The sequence below is a fragment of the Eurypyga helias genome, unplaced genomic scaffold (genome assembly GCF_000690775.1).
Source record: "Eurypyga helias isolate BGI_N326 unplaced genomic scaffold, ASM69077v1 scaffold39, whole genome shotgun sequence".
Classification (NCBI taxonomy): Eukaryota; Metazoa; Chordata; class Aves; order Eurypygiformes; family Eurypygidae; genus Eurypyga; species Eurypyga helias.
In genome coordinates, this window is record NW_010271153.1 from 81,576 (window position 1) to 93,667 (window position 12,092).

The window sequence follows — 12,092 nt, forward strand, 5'->3', positions numbered from 1 at the left end:
GATTTATTTACCTTTGCAAGCAGGAACTAACACGCAAACCTTCTTTCAGTAATTTTTTTGAGACACAAGAACTCCTTCAGCAAGCTGCCAAGTATTCCGTGTCTGTCCGTGCCGCAGTGCCATGAGACTTCATGTCCTGTCCCCTGTGACCTTCCCGTTCACCTGCTTGACTGGTCAGGAAACGTACGGCCGGTTGGAGCCGTGTAGTGGTACTCCGTAAGGCTGGAGGACCAATAAACCAGTCCTCGCAGATTAGTGTGATGAAACACACCGGCAGCAAAATCAGCTTTAATCAGGATTCACTTGATGCAGAGAGGCGTGTAATTGCAGTCACTCGGTCCCCTGCTCTGTAGGTGACAGTCCTGCGCCGGTGATATTCCTGATGCTACTGGCTGGAGAAGGGGCAAGAAGCATGTCAACATGCAACCGCTAACGTTGCGGTGATTTTAACCCGGCTCCTCTCAGAGAAACCCCACATGTCCTCATCTGAAGGCTGATCCAAGTTGGTTATTTTTTCCCTGAAAATGACTGCGTCCCCAAGATCTCCCTGGAATTCAGACTAAATGGGCCTTGTATTTGCATCGGTACTAAGGATGAAATCAGGGTTGGCAGACTGTGATGGGTGAATTTGCACACATACAGGCACTCGGGGCAAGAGTGACTCTTGCTAATTAAGCCGAGACATTTTAGATGGTCTGTGCCTAAAAGTCAGTCCTGTTCAGTAAAAGGGACTTTCTCTTGGGTCTCTTTAATGTCACGTTCCATTTACAATTGTAATAAATGCTATAACTTGTTTCCCTCTCCCCTACCCCACAAAAAATGACAGAGAGGAATTTCTTGCTAAGCCTTTGATAACGGTTCTTTCTTTTTGTTCCAGATAACTTCAAACGAGAAGGGCTCGGAGAGCCTGAAGAATGATGGTGATGCTCTCATCCAAACCCTAGAGAACCTGGCCCAAACTGCCAGGTGAGTTCCCTCAGGCTCCCCGGAATTTCCAGGGCTGAGAGCGCTCGCCTCCGCTTTTGTCTGCGATGGTCTTCTGTAATCGCCTTCGGTGCAGCACAAGCTTCTCAGGTTTCTGGCCCTGGCCCCCCTGCCTGCACTGCTCTCCTCCATCACCTCATTCAGGGCTCGCTGGCGTTTCTGCCGCGGCGAGCTTTGATCCCCAGCTGCGGCGAGCCGGCGTGTGCAGCACCGTCCGGCTCAATGTGTGTGCACGTGTTGATTTTTTTTTCTTTAAAGGTATTATTTTGTCCCAAACTCTTGGCGTCTGTAACGGGAGCCAGGTCAGTGGTTCTTGGCAGAGTGGGCTGGAGGCAGAGTGTGATGTTTGTGTCCTGTTTTAAAGCGAGTGTGTTTGGTGTGCCTGCAAGCGGAGCGCTTTGAAAGCCGCAGCTGAAGAACAGAACTGCTTTTGTTTCAGAATACCTGTGGCTTCCTCGAGAAGTCACGAGACGTAGGGGAATGCGGTGGCTTCTGCGAGAGCAGAGGTGCTAGTCCCAGCAAGTTGGCCAAACCTCAGCTCATCTCCCATGGATTTTCCCTCATCTAATCCCCTTTGGGCGTCCAAATGAATGAGTTACTGTTCTCTGCCCCTCCAAACCAATTTTACACTCCTGCCGTGGGCTGTTAGGCTGTGTTTCACTCCTGGTTCAACTGAAATTCATAGAGAAATTGTAGTTCGTAAATTGGTTTTTGAAACACTGAGATAATCTTTCCAGTGCTCTTTGTGTTCTGCAATGCAGGCTTTATATGGGTCAGTTCTTTGGGAAAATTGGCTCCTTGACATTATGGCAGGGTGTGGCACTCGGTACGGTGTGGCACTGCACTCGGTATGGCGTTCGGCACGGCGTTTGGTGTGGCACTGGTCACAGCCTTCGATGTGGCGCTTGATACAGCATGGCACTGGGCACAGCATTTGGTACAGCACTGGGTGCAGCGTGGAGTTTGGTGCAGTACTGGCTGTGGCGCTCAGTCTGACTTCTGTTACAGCCCAGCATTCGGCAAGGCCTTCCGTACGGCATTCGAGATGGCTTGGCGCGCGGTAGGGGACACGGCACAGCGTGTGGCACTCAGCACAGCATTTGCTAGGGCTCGGCCCTGTGTTGGAAGGAAGGGGGGGGATGCAGGAGGGTGTGGAGAGGAAACGCTGGGTCGTGGTGAGCGTAAGGAGACGCACGCCGAGGACTTGCCAAACCCGTCAAGAACCATCCGCATCCCTCTCTTGCATGCTGAGCTGTTGACTCACGGGCTGTTGTGTGACACGTCAAATTACCCAACTGAAATGAAATGCCAGCTTTCCCCAGGGGAGACACTGGCACCTCCGCTGGAGGTGACACGGGAAAGACGGGGTTTTCTTCGTTTTGAACTCGCTTTCACTCTGTTCTGTGGCGTTTTGGCATTAGATGTGCTGGACAGCCCCGTCGCTGTCGTTAGGCCTGCTCTTCTGGCTCCCTCTCCATGTCCGTGCTCTGTACATCTCTGTACCCACAAAGCCACGCACCACGGAGCCCCAGGTAGACGGCGCTTGCCCTCCTCTGACGCCACCAGAGACCAAATCCTAGCTGGTGCCAGTGACCCGTGTTGTGATGCCTTAGCGTGAGCAGAGCTCCCGCTCCGCAGCAGCAACAGGGGAGCCCCTGGGAGCTCGTGGGTTTCATTTCCCCTTCTCCCCTTCTTTAGGGAACACATGTCCCTATCCATTTGCCTCCAGAGGAAACCGGGAGGGAGTCAGCCTGGATCGTGGGGCTGCAGTGGACTCGGACATGGATAAATCGGCAACAGGCAGCCAGGAGAAGCCGGGGGTTAGCAAGGCCTGTCGGGGTTAGCGGAATGGCCATCTTGTTCACGGAGGTTATGGGGATTCTGCCACCTCCCCACATTCCCTTGTGTGGCATCTTTCCCAGAATAACCCTAATAAGCTTGGTCTCCTCACCGGTGCTTTGAGCCTGGTTAAGAAGCCTCTCTGGATCCATGAAGAATTGGAAACGTTTTAGAGAGGGCTACAGGTGAGACCCTGGACTGAAGCCATCCTCTGAGCAGTCCGAACTCCCAGGCCCTCCCACCCACGTACTGTCACTGGGCTGAAGCGATTGAGGAGTGTTTTTGCTTTGCTTGTTTTCCGCAGACAGGTTTCTATCTCCTGCTCTGCCGGTGCGGCAGGAGGAGGAGGAAGCTGGCCAAGCAGTCAGGCGCCAGGAGAGGGGCACGGCCTGGGCCGCAAGCTGCTGCCGGGGCTCTCCCGCTGCCGCCCAGCAGCCGTGGATTGCCAGCGCCGTCCCTGCGGTACGCCCTCGGCTAGTCGGAGCAGGCCGTGCGGAGTGACACGGAACCAACCCGTCCTGCTTAGGAGCTACGTGGAATCAAATCCACGCTTTAAAATGTGGGACCGTAGCCATTTATTTTTCAGTGCAGGCAGTTGCCAAGACGAGTTTGTTTCAGATAACTGAATTTTCTGGTTCAACCTGCTGCTCATTAAGACATTGGCTTACACAGCCTGGACTGATCATTTGGATTTCCTGGCTGGCTCCGCGTTCCCCAAAGCATGGAGTGGCATTTGTCATTAGCAGCAACGGAGGAAGTTGCAGATTGCTCTCCCAGTGCCCTTCCTAAGCTGAAGATGAGGGTTGGCAGCTGCTTAAAAACAAGGCTTGTTTCTGTGACTAGCAGTAGCGGCACAGCCTGTCCCAGCGCTAGAAGAAACACACATCTCCAGCAGGGAAAACGAGGCAGAATGCAGATAATGAAAACGTAGGTGAGGAAGCAAAGGGCCCCGCCATTCCCTCTCAAACCTGCAGCACCGTCTGTGGTGGGGCAGTTGCCGTCCTTGGAGGAGGTGGGCAACACCCTGAGTGGAACGGCTGGATGGGTGAAAACACGCCTTTCTGTCACGCTGGAGGTGTGCTTGTGCGTAGATTCATGGGGAGGGGAGCGGGAATTTGTGTCCTCTGTTTACAGAGGAGACTGAGTGAGCGGCAGTTACTGTGAATTTGAGGTGAAATTCATTTTTACACAATATTTGCTACAGGGCAGAGTCACTAGTTGCACGCTACTGCCTAACAGCAACGCAGGGTGTATGGTGCGGTTAAGGGCTGTTAAGAATTTCCCAGGATGGATAAAGGCAAACGTGGAATTTGAACAGTACGTTTTCCCCTGAGAATGTCTAATAGCTGTTACTGTTTTTCATTCCCAGCTCTCACGCCGACGTTGCTGTTGCTTCCCTGGCATTCCAAATTCTGCAGACAGTGAGACGTGAAGACACCAAGTGACCCCTTTCTGACCACCCTACCGAAAGGGCCGCGTCGCGTGTGCCGCTCGGCACCCCCCGCCTGCGGGAACCTCTTCCAGTGGAGCAGAGCAGGCGTCACTGCTGCGGGCATGGGGGCTTCAGGAAGGGGAACTGGTTTCGGGGGGTTGGTTTGTGGTTATTAAACCCCTGCAAGGATAGATTTGGGTTACTACTTTACCTTGCTGGCATTACGTGATGTAGTTCAAGTATTTGACAGCCGGAGTTTGAGAAGTGTGAATTGAACAACTAGGGCAGTTATTTCATGGTAAAACTGTTCTGTTTTAGGCTGCTGTTAGAAATGTCGACCGTTTTGGCCAGGTGAGTGCCTCGGCTGTTCGTTTGCAGGGCTACCTCATGCCTATGGCCGGCACTGGGCAGCGCCTTTGTCGAGGGCAGCTTCGTGCTTCGTCTGGCGCAGCCGGGGCCAAGCCCCGCTGTCACGTGGAGGCTGCGTGCCCACGCGGCGGTACGGATCTGATCCGGTTTTTACCCCCGTGTGCCCCTCTGTTGCCTGGCCCTGATCAGCTTAAGCTGCGCTGGTGGAGCCTTGTTCTCGGCTGCCAACGCTGCCGGCTGGAGCTCCCCTTCGAAAACAGGTGAGAGGCGACGAGGCCAGCAGCTCTCGTTTACCCCCAGCCAAAGTCGGTGCTCGAGGAAGGCTCCTCTAGAGCTAGTAGGCGCCGCGGTGTGTAGATTCTTGTCCCCAAGTGCCTGAGTCTGGCACTTCCTTACGCTCTTTCACAGCAGCAGCTGCGTGTCCCCCACCTGCCAAACGCGGGCGCCTGAGGTGGAGGCAGGCGAACGCCCCAGGGCAAACAAACGGATCTCACCTCGGCTGTTCTGCAGGGATAGTTTCCTTATGTTACTTTAAGTAGCGCTCCCTGCTACGGCTGGGATTAGAGCTGGAGTTCAGAAGCAGGAAAAAGCAGTGCCGGCTGCTGTTTGGTAGTGTCGGACAGCAGTGGTCTATCTAGCGTGAGGGTGGTGGGGGAGCCAAGGCACCTCTGCCGGGCCTCTGCTCTGCGAGGGCAGGCGCTCCCTTCAGCCCTCGGCACCTTGGGATCCCTGCCCCAGCCCTTTATGGCCAAGGCCCCTCTGATCCGCTGCCGGGAGCGTTTTCACCCAGCGGCAGCTCTGTGCCCATGCACAGTCTGCAAATTAGCTGCCAGCTAACGAGCTGCCTTTCCCGCTTCCAGCCAGGCCGGGGCTTCCTCCAGAGGTGAGTGAGGGCAGGTCCTGCTCACACAGCAGATGGGTTTGAGCTGCTTCACAGGGAGAGGGTCTCCACCGACCCTAGCGATGGGGCACGGCTGGCCAGAGCTGACCCAACACGCCGCGCTCGCTTTGCACGGCCCGAAGCGAGCACGTGGGCCAGGCCCGAGGTGCAGTTACCCGGCGGCTGGCTGGACCTGCCCCGTGCTGCGGAACCTGCCGGAGCAAAGCAGCAGCAGGCAGAGGGGAAGCACCCTGCCTCGAGGGCCCCAGCGGGAACGCTCGGTCCTGGAGCTGCGGGGTGCTAACGGGCAATTATTCCTTAGTGGGCAAGAGGTCCCGGGCTTCCCCCGCTGAAGTGGCCGTGCAATGCCAGGACAGATTTCGGAAGCCTTGCTCCCACACAGATCCCCCTGGATGGTCCGAAATAATCTGACACAGAGTGAATTAAAAGTTTACTTTAATTTGAACCATTTTATAACTGCATTTTTCTCATGAAGCATCTGTGTCACAGCAGGCTACAGTAACTTTGGGATAAAAGGCAACTGGTAAACTGTCCAATACAAGGTTCCAAAGAAACAGTTCTTACTGGCCCCTACCCAGACATATCCCAGATAAAGTTTTTGATCAAAAACATGAAATAGATCCACCTGCTTATTTTAAGCATATTAAAAAGGAAACTAATTGGACCATTTCTATTTGTCTAGTTTTTTTATACAAAAAAGGCTACACAATGTTACACTTTATTCAGAATACAGTTAGAGCGATTATGAATTAGTGTTCTACACCTTTACTCAATCCTTAAAAATTAGAAACTGCTGTAGCATATTCACTATAACTTAATACTACGAGAGACTTTAAAAAATAAAAACCTAACGACAGTTACTGCGAAAAGAAAGGCTACGTCAAAGCAAGCAAGGTCAGTACCATTACAGAGATTTAAAAAAAATAATAAATTTTTAACAAGCAAGGCTAGGGTTTGATAAATTCCATCTTGCAATTCATTCTTGTGCATTCTTCGTTTTCTTGAATCACTCCCAAAATCCATTTGTATTATTACTCCTCGACCAAAAAGGACCAGAACAAAAAGTTTACTTCAATTGTTCCCATAGGAAACTCAGCTTGGTTAGTGTGTCAGGCACTTTCTGAGATACCAGCCCACCCCTCGAGCCCTCTCAGCAACTCTACAGGCCAATCAACGCAAGTTCACTCAGACGATACAGCTGCAAAGAGAGAAAAGACAGGTGTCAGCGCTCCGCAGCACGGCGCCCTCTGCTCTCCCGCGCCACGACCGCGTGAAGCCGGCGCGCAAGACGTCACCGCTAACGACTTGCACGCGCCAGGGCGGAAGTCAGTTTGGAGCGTACTGACGGCGGGCTGCCAGAGTGCTTATTCACTCTTCCGGAACGCCGGGACCCAACGGAGCCAATCCCTCCCTGCCAACCAAGTCCTCAAGGCCAGTCATCTGCTTTTCTCTGTTTTGGTTGGTGTTTAAATTCAAGGTTGGAGCTTCTTACCTAAAGGATGATTTACAGGTCAGTATCGAACCAGGCCAACTGATTACTGTCACCCGGAGGCAGCCCGTCCATAAGGTCCTGGGCATGGCCAAGATCGGGCAGACCATCAACTGGGTAGTCAGCACCAGGGTGGTGGCCACCCATTTCATGTTCCATCATAGGGTCCATACCCAAGGCATCCTGACCGTATCCGCCAGAGTGGAAAGAACGGTAGCTAGGATCTAGGGAAGTTAAAGGTGGCAGAGGGAGAAAAAGCATAATGTTAACAGATGTTAGATGCATCGGAAGCTGCAAGTATCAGTGTGTGAGAAGATCTTTGTAGCCATCTAATTTTTTTTCTAGTTCAGCCAAGTTCAAAACAATCGTTTGCCCGCCCCCAACAGCTATTCCGGTGTCCGAAACAGCCTTCCGGTGTGATTCTGCAGACAGAGCACACTGCAGTCAGAAGCACGAGCAGATTCCAGCCAAGCCATTAGTCTGCACAACCAACAGTACTAAAACTCAGCAGTACTGCAGCAATACCAGGCTCCGAGACTGTAGCCTGGCTTCTGAGACTAGTCAAAAACCACCTGGAATCCTTAGGGATAAGGCTCGCGTTCTCGTCTAGGGACACTTGCAGGCTAACGCGTTCAACGCCAGCTTTTTTTAAAGAAAAACTCTACTAGTGGAATCGTCAAGTCCATTTGGAAAGAACGTAAAAGACTTCTGGAAACGGCAGCTCAGCGGGAGGTTCTCCCACGAGACTCAGCCAAGAGACGCCAGTTCCGCGCGGTAACACGGCACCCCTTCTGCGGCTGCCAGCGGTGGTGCACAACGTGGTTGGCGGAACCGGCGGCTCCCCATCTGCCTGTCGATACCCTGCTGAGGAGCACTGTCACCCCTCACCCGTGTGCAGTTCTCCTGTAACATCTATGACTTGACTTCATCCAACTGCAGTTTAGTCAAGGGGAAGGGAAGAGACATACCGTCCGGGCGGTATCCAAGAGGCTCTCCCTGGGCACCGATATCGAGTCCGAGGTCTGCCGTCTAGATGTACACAAAAAGGTACAAACAGTTTTAGCGTCAGGTCTTTGGGCCAGCCCGCTGAGATTACTAAATTCTGCAGCTTCCCCCGGCTCCCTCCGTAGCAGCTCGGCCCTTCCACGGACAGGCAATCCCCTTTTATCTAAGCATCTGCATCCACTGTGGAACAGCCAGGTTTAGACGTGGGAATCCACAGACCACTGGAAGGAGGGTTCTGCTTGGGAACAGGAAAGATGGTGTAGGGACCCTTTCCCTCAGGTACACCTGCCCAACTCCTGCTGTTCAGAGATTCCCGAGCCAGCAACTGAGCTTCGAAGAGCTCTGAAGGGATCTCTCCCAGGTTCTCCGATCACACAAGTGGCTGCCCGGCTGCAGGGCAGTTGCATCCCTCCCATCTCAAGGAGGGATGGATGAGGCTTTGAGCAACCTGGTCTAGTGGAAGGTGTCCCTGCCCATGGCAGGGGGGTTGGAACTGGATGGTCTGTAAGGTCCCTTCCAACCCAAACCAGTCTGTGATTCTGTGATCTCAGAGATATTCCACATTAGCCTTTTTTTCACACTACTGTGGCAGATACGGGTTTTAGGAAAACAGAGGAGTCAGCACTGAAATAGTGCAAATCAAGCGCTACTGTCCTTTATTTAGTAAATAAATACAAGGTAAGACAAGCTCCTGAATCTTAGAGTCTGGGGAAGACAGAGACCGTGTGAAACCTTCCCCATACCCCAAGCACACAGGGTTCTTTTTTGGTCTCAATTCACTGAGTAGCCCTTTAAGTACAAAAAAAAAGGCAACGTGTGACAACCATCCTCCAGATGTTCAAAGTCTTGAAGAGCTCAATCTACGGAGAGCAGCAGTTGCATCCCCACCCCAGGATTATTAGTCCTACACTGTTTGCTTGACAGAAGCCTCACAGGACAGGTTTTACGCTTACATTCCCCTCATATCACTCGTGCCTCAGTTTCTGCATTCACATTCTGATGTCACACGACTCACCTCGTTCCAAGCCATCGGCTCAGTCCGGAACAGAGAGCTTGTCAATTCAACCGAAAGTCGCTTCTTATAGTCTTGTGGTTTGTCCTCAGACATTCTGAACAGCACTGCCGCTGCGTACGTGGCTGCCGAAAGGGAGAGTGATTTTTAGCAGAGGCTGAGCCTTCCAGCAACTTCTCTAAGCGCACGTATGGCGCCTGTCGTTTAAGGACACTTACCAACCCCCTCGTTCCTAGAATGAAGCAGTTCTGTTAAAGGGGCAGTCGCGCCTTCAGCTTCGATTGCTTCAGCTGCTTCCTTGTCTTGAGCCAGTTCACAGAGTACACCGGCAGCTACTCTCTGGATATTCTCGATGGGAGAGTACAACAACTGCGACCAAAACACAAGGGTTTCTTTAGCTCTTCTACTGGAAACGAGCTCTTCCACGCCATCTCCCTCAGCAGTTCTTCCCAGGAAGCCTAAGAGCCGTTCTACCCGCTTTCCTGGTGTGTACTGCAGTGTTGCCTTGAGCTCTTACTTACCTGCACAAACAGTGGAATGGTATTTAGGCCCCTGATTACGATTCGGTTATGAACATCCCGTGCAAGAATATGCAGAGCTCCAGTGCAGCCCTCGACAATTTCTTCCATACGCACACCTTCCTAGTTAGGACACGTCTTGAAGCTGGGATACTGCGCGCTATCTTCTACAGCGACTGTAAAAAGCCGATCAGCCTGTCACCAAATCAACAGAACTTGTCCCCTGTGCGTACCACCTTCCCCCACGTGGCTCATACCCACTGGCCTTCCAACTTCACATCCCTGCCCCGAGTCGGCCCGGTGTGAGACGCATCACCTACTGGATGCAGCGGAACGCCTCGCAGGGCGCTCGGGTTTATTTCAGTTCCCTGGGAACTTCACGCCTGACCACACTGGCTTTTTCTCCCCAAGCTGGATTCCTTTACTGAAGTTGGACACAGCGGTTACTGGTAACAGAGGCCCCTTCCTGCCTCTGCAAGCGTTAACGGCACGGCCACGCACGGAGGTACTGCACTTCCGGCTGCCCACGCTACGGCAACTTCCTCTCTGTTCACGTGTTCAGCTGGGGAGGGGGGATCGAGATGGGCCTCGCCACACCGTCCCGCTGCCTCAAGAGGTAACCAGTGGAGTCTGTACAACTTCTCTGTAGCTGTACAGCTCTGAGCACCCTCGAACGTACGCAGCAAGCCGTGTCAGCACTCAAACCCGCTCTTCTGAGAAGGATGCGGCAGCTCTGGTTTCCCGGGAGGGAACTGCTCGCCTTGCCGCAGCACGCAAAACCAGCCCTGCTGTGACCTACAGCGTTCCGAATGAAAGGCCCAAGATGCTCTCGGTAAAATCAGAACCAGGGTTGGGGCATTCTCCTCCGCTGAAGAACCGCAGGCATGCTGAGGGGGGTTTATCAGCAGGCCGAGAGCGCTGCTGAACAGCAGCCGTCCAGCCCGAACACCGCAGGGCTGCGGCACGCTGACGAACGAGGAGCTGGACACGAGGCGCCCGTCAGGCACTTACCACAAACTGCTGCTGCGTCCCGCCCATGGAAGTACGGCGCTGGGTATCCTGGTGCGCTCTCACCAGCAGCTGCACTAGCCTGGGAATAGCACCTTGCTCGCGCAGCGGGGCGTGGTTTGCCGGACAGAGCGCCAGGTTGCGGATCAAACCCACCGTGGCCTGCGGTTAAGAAAGAGGTGGGAATAAAAGAGTGTGATGAGTGTGCTTCCTTTTTTTAATCAGCTGATCCCAAAGGCTGAAATCTCTAAGAGACAACACAAAGTTTTCCCGTCGGACAAATTACGTTCCCCAACACCCCCGAAGCAGGGGCTTTTTTCACGCTCATTACATCAAAAGAAGCACCAGCTTTCAGTGCTGACAGCTGTGAACCGTTATTTACCTTGATCAAAGGCCAGTGTGACGGCGGGTGCAACAGTTTAACCACCACTGGGAGCCCGTAGTGCAGACGTACTGCGTTCTGAGCCATCTCGGCTTCCTGGTGCCTGCTGGTGAGGTGACGGAGCGCGCAAATCGCAGGCTCTGTGATGTCTTCCCTGTCTCCGGCCCGAAGGACTGTGCGCACAAGCGCCTCAATGCCACCAACCTGGCACACCATCATCTTGTTTTTGTAATTGTTACAGGTAAGGTTAGAAAGGATGCCAGCAGCACAAGTCACAACATTAATGTCATCTGATCCTAAAAGCTGAACAAGAGTTCCTAGAAGGCCTTCCATGCCCTCCTGCAAAGAAAGGGAAAGAAAAATTTAGTCTTTCTCCTCTTCCACTATGTCGGGGTTTGATCCCGATCCCTCAGAAGAGCAGTTTACCTGCTTTGTTGCAGCATCTGACAGATTTCTCAGAGTCCAGAGACAGTTCTGGACAAGACGCTGGCTTGGATCCGTGAGGTGGAGTCCCAGAGCTTGCATCCCACCTAGAAGACGGTACAGATTTGACACCATTACTCCGACGCTCAGCTTGTGAAGTAAGCTCCTTCTCTTCCCTGAAGTCCAAGTGCATGCCTCGCAAGCCTCTGGGTCTTTCTTGGCGTTCGTACCATAATGTGGCGAGGCCCTAATCCTCCCTCACGCAGAAAATAACCCCCGAGATTCCCCTTGTGACACTGGGCCTTTTAATTGGATGCATATTCCAAGGGGACCGTTCTGAGAGTGCTCAGCCACTGAGCCACCCAGCTGACAACAGAGCAGACTGACTTGGAACAGCCTGCCTCTTATACTTCCGGATGCCAACGGCCTCCCAAACTAGCTGTGGGGCTGAAGGACCGATCCACATCCCATTTTTGACGCTGACAGTTTCTGCGCTTGTGTGGGATGTACTGATCCCGCGTACTGCGGCGCTTTCGAAGTGCTCGTGGGTACAAGGTACTTACCAGCCTCAACAATAGCAGGTTTGTTGCTGGAACAGACTGACAACACCTTCAGCACCCTACTCGTGGTCCACAGTAGCTTCTCGTAAGTGTAGGTCCTCATTATGTTTACTAGAGCCTGGGGTCCTCCGCTGGCCAGAATGATCAGCTGGAAGACAGCAGGAATAACA

At 53.1% G+C, this 12,092-nt stretch overlaps 1 protein-coding gene across 1 annotated transcript in view; it reads right to left on the reverse strand.

The window, feature by feature from the left end:
* Positions 1–5,943: 5,943 nt before the first annotated feature.
* The window catches only part of CTNNB1 (catenin (cadherin-associated protein), beta 1, 88kDa), a 7,575-nt gene continuing 1,426 nt past the window's right edge, over positions 5,944–12,092 (reverse strand). Inside the window, exons 5-14 of the mRNA XM_010158684.1 lie at positions 11,926–12,070; positions 11,366–11,469; positions 10,940–11,278; positions 10,561–10,719; positions 9,553–9,672; positions 9,250–9,400; positions 9,035–9,156; positions 7,983–8,043; positions 7,018–7,238; positions 5,944–6,723 (exon numbers count right to left, since the gene is read on the reverse strand). Coding sequence (XP_010156986.1) covers positions 7,030–7,238; positions 7,983–8,043; positions 9,035–9,156; positions 9,250–9,400; positions 9,553–9,672; positions 10,561–10,719; positions 10,940–11,278; positions 11,366–11,469; positions 11,926–12,070 — 1,410 coding nt within the window. The 3' untranslated portion in view covers positions 5,944–6,723; positions 7,018–7,029. The remainder of the gene's footprint in view (positions 6,724–7,017; positions 7,239–7,982; positions 8,044–9,034; positions 9,157–9,249; positions 9,401–9,552; positions 9,673–10,560; positions 10,720–10,939; positions 11,279–11,365; positions 11,470–11,925; positions 12,071–12,092) is intronic.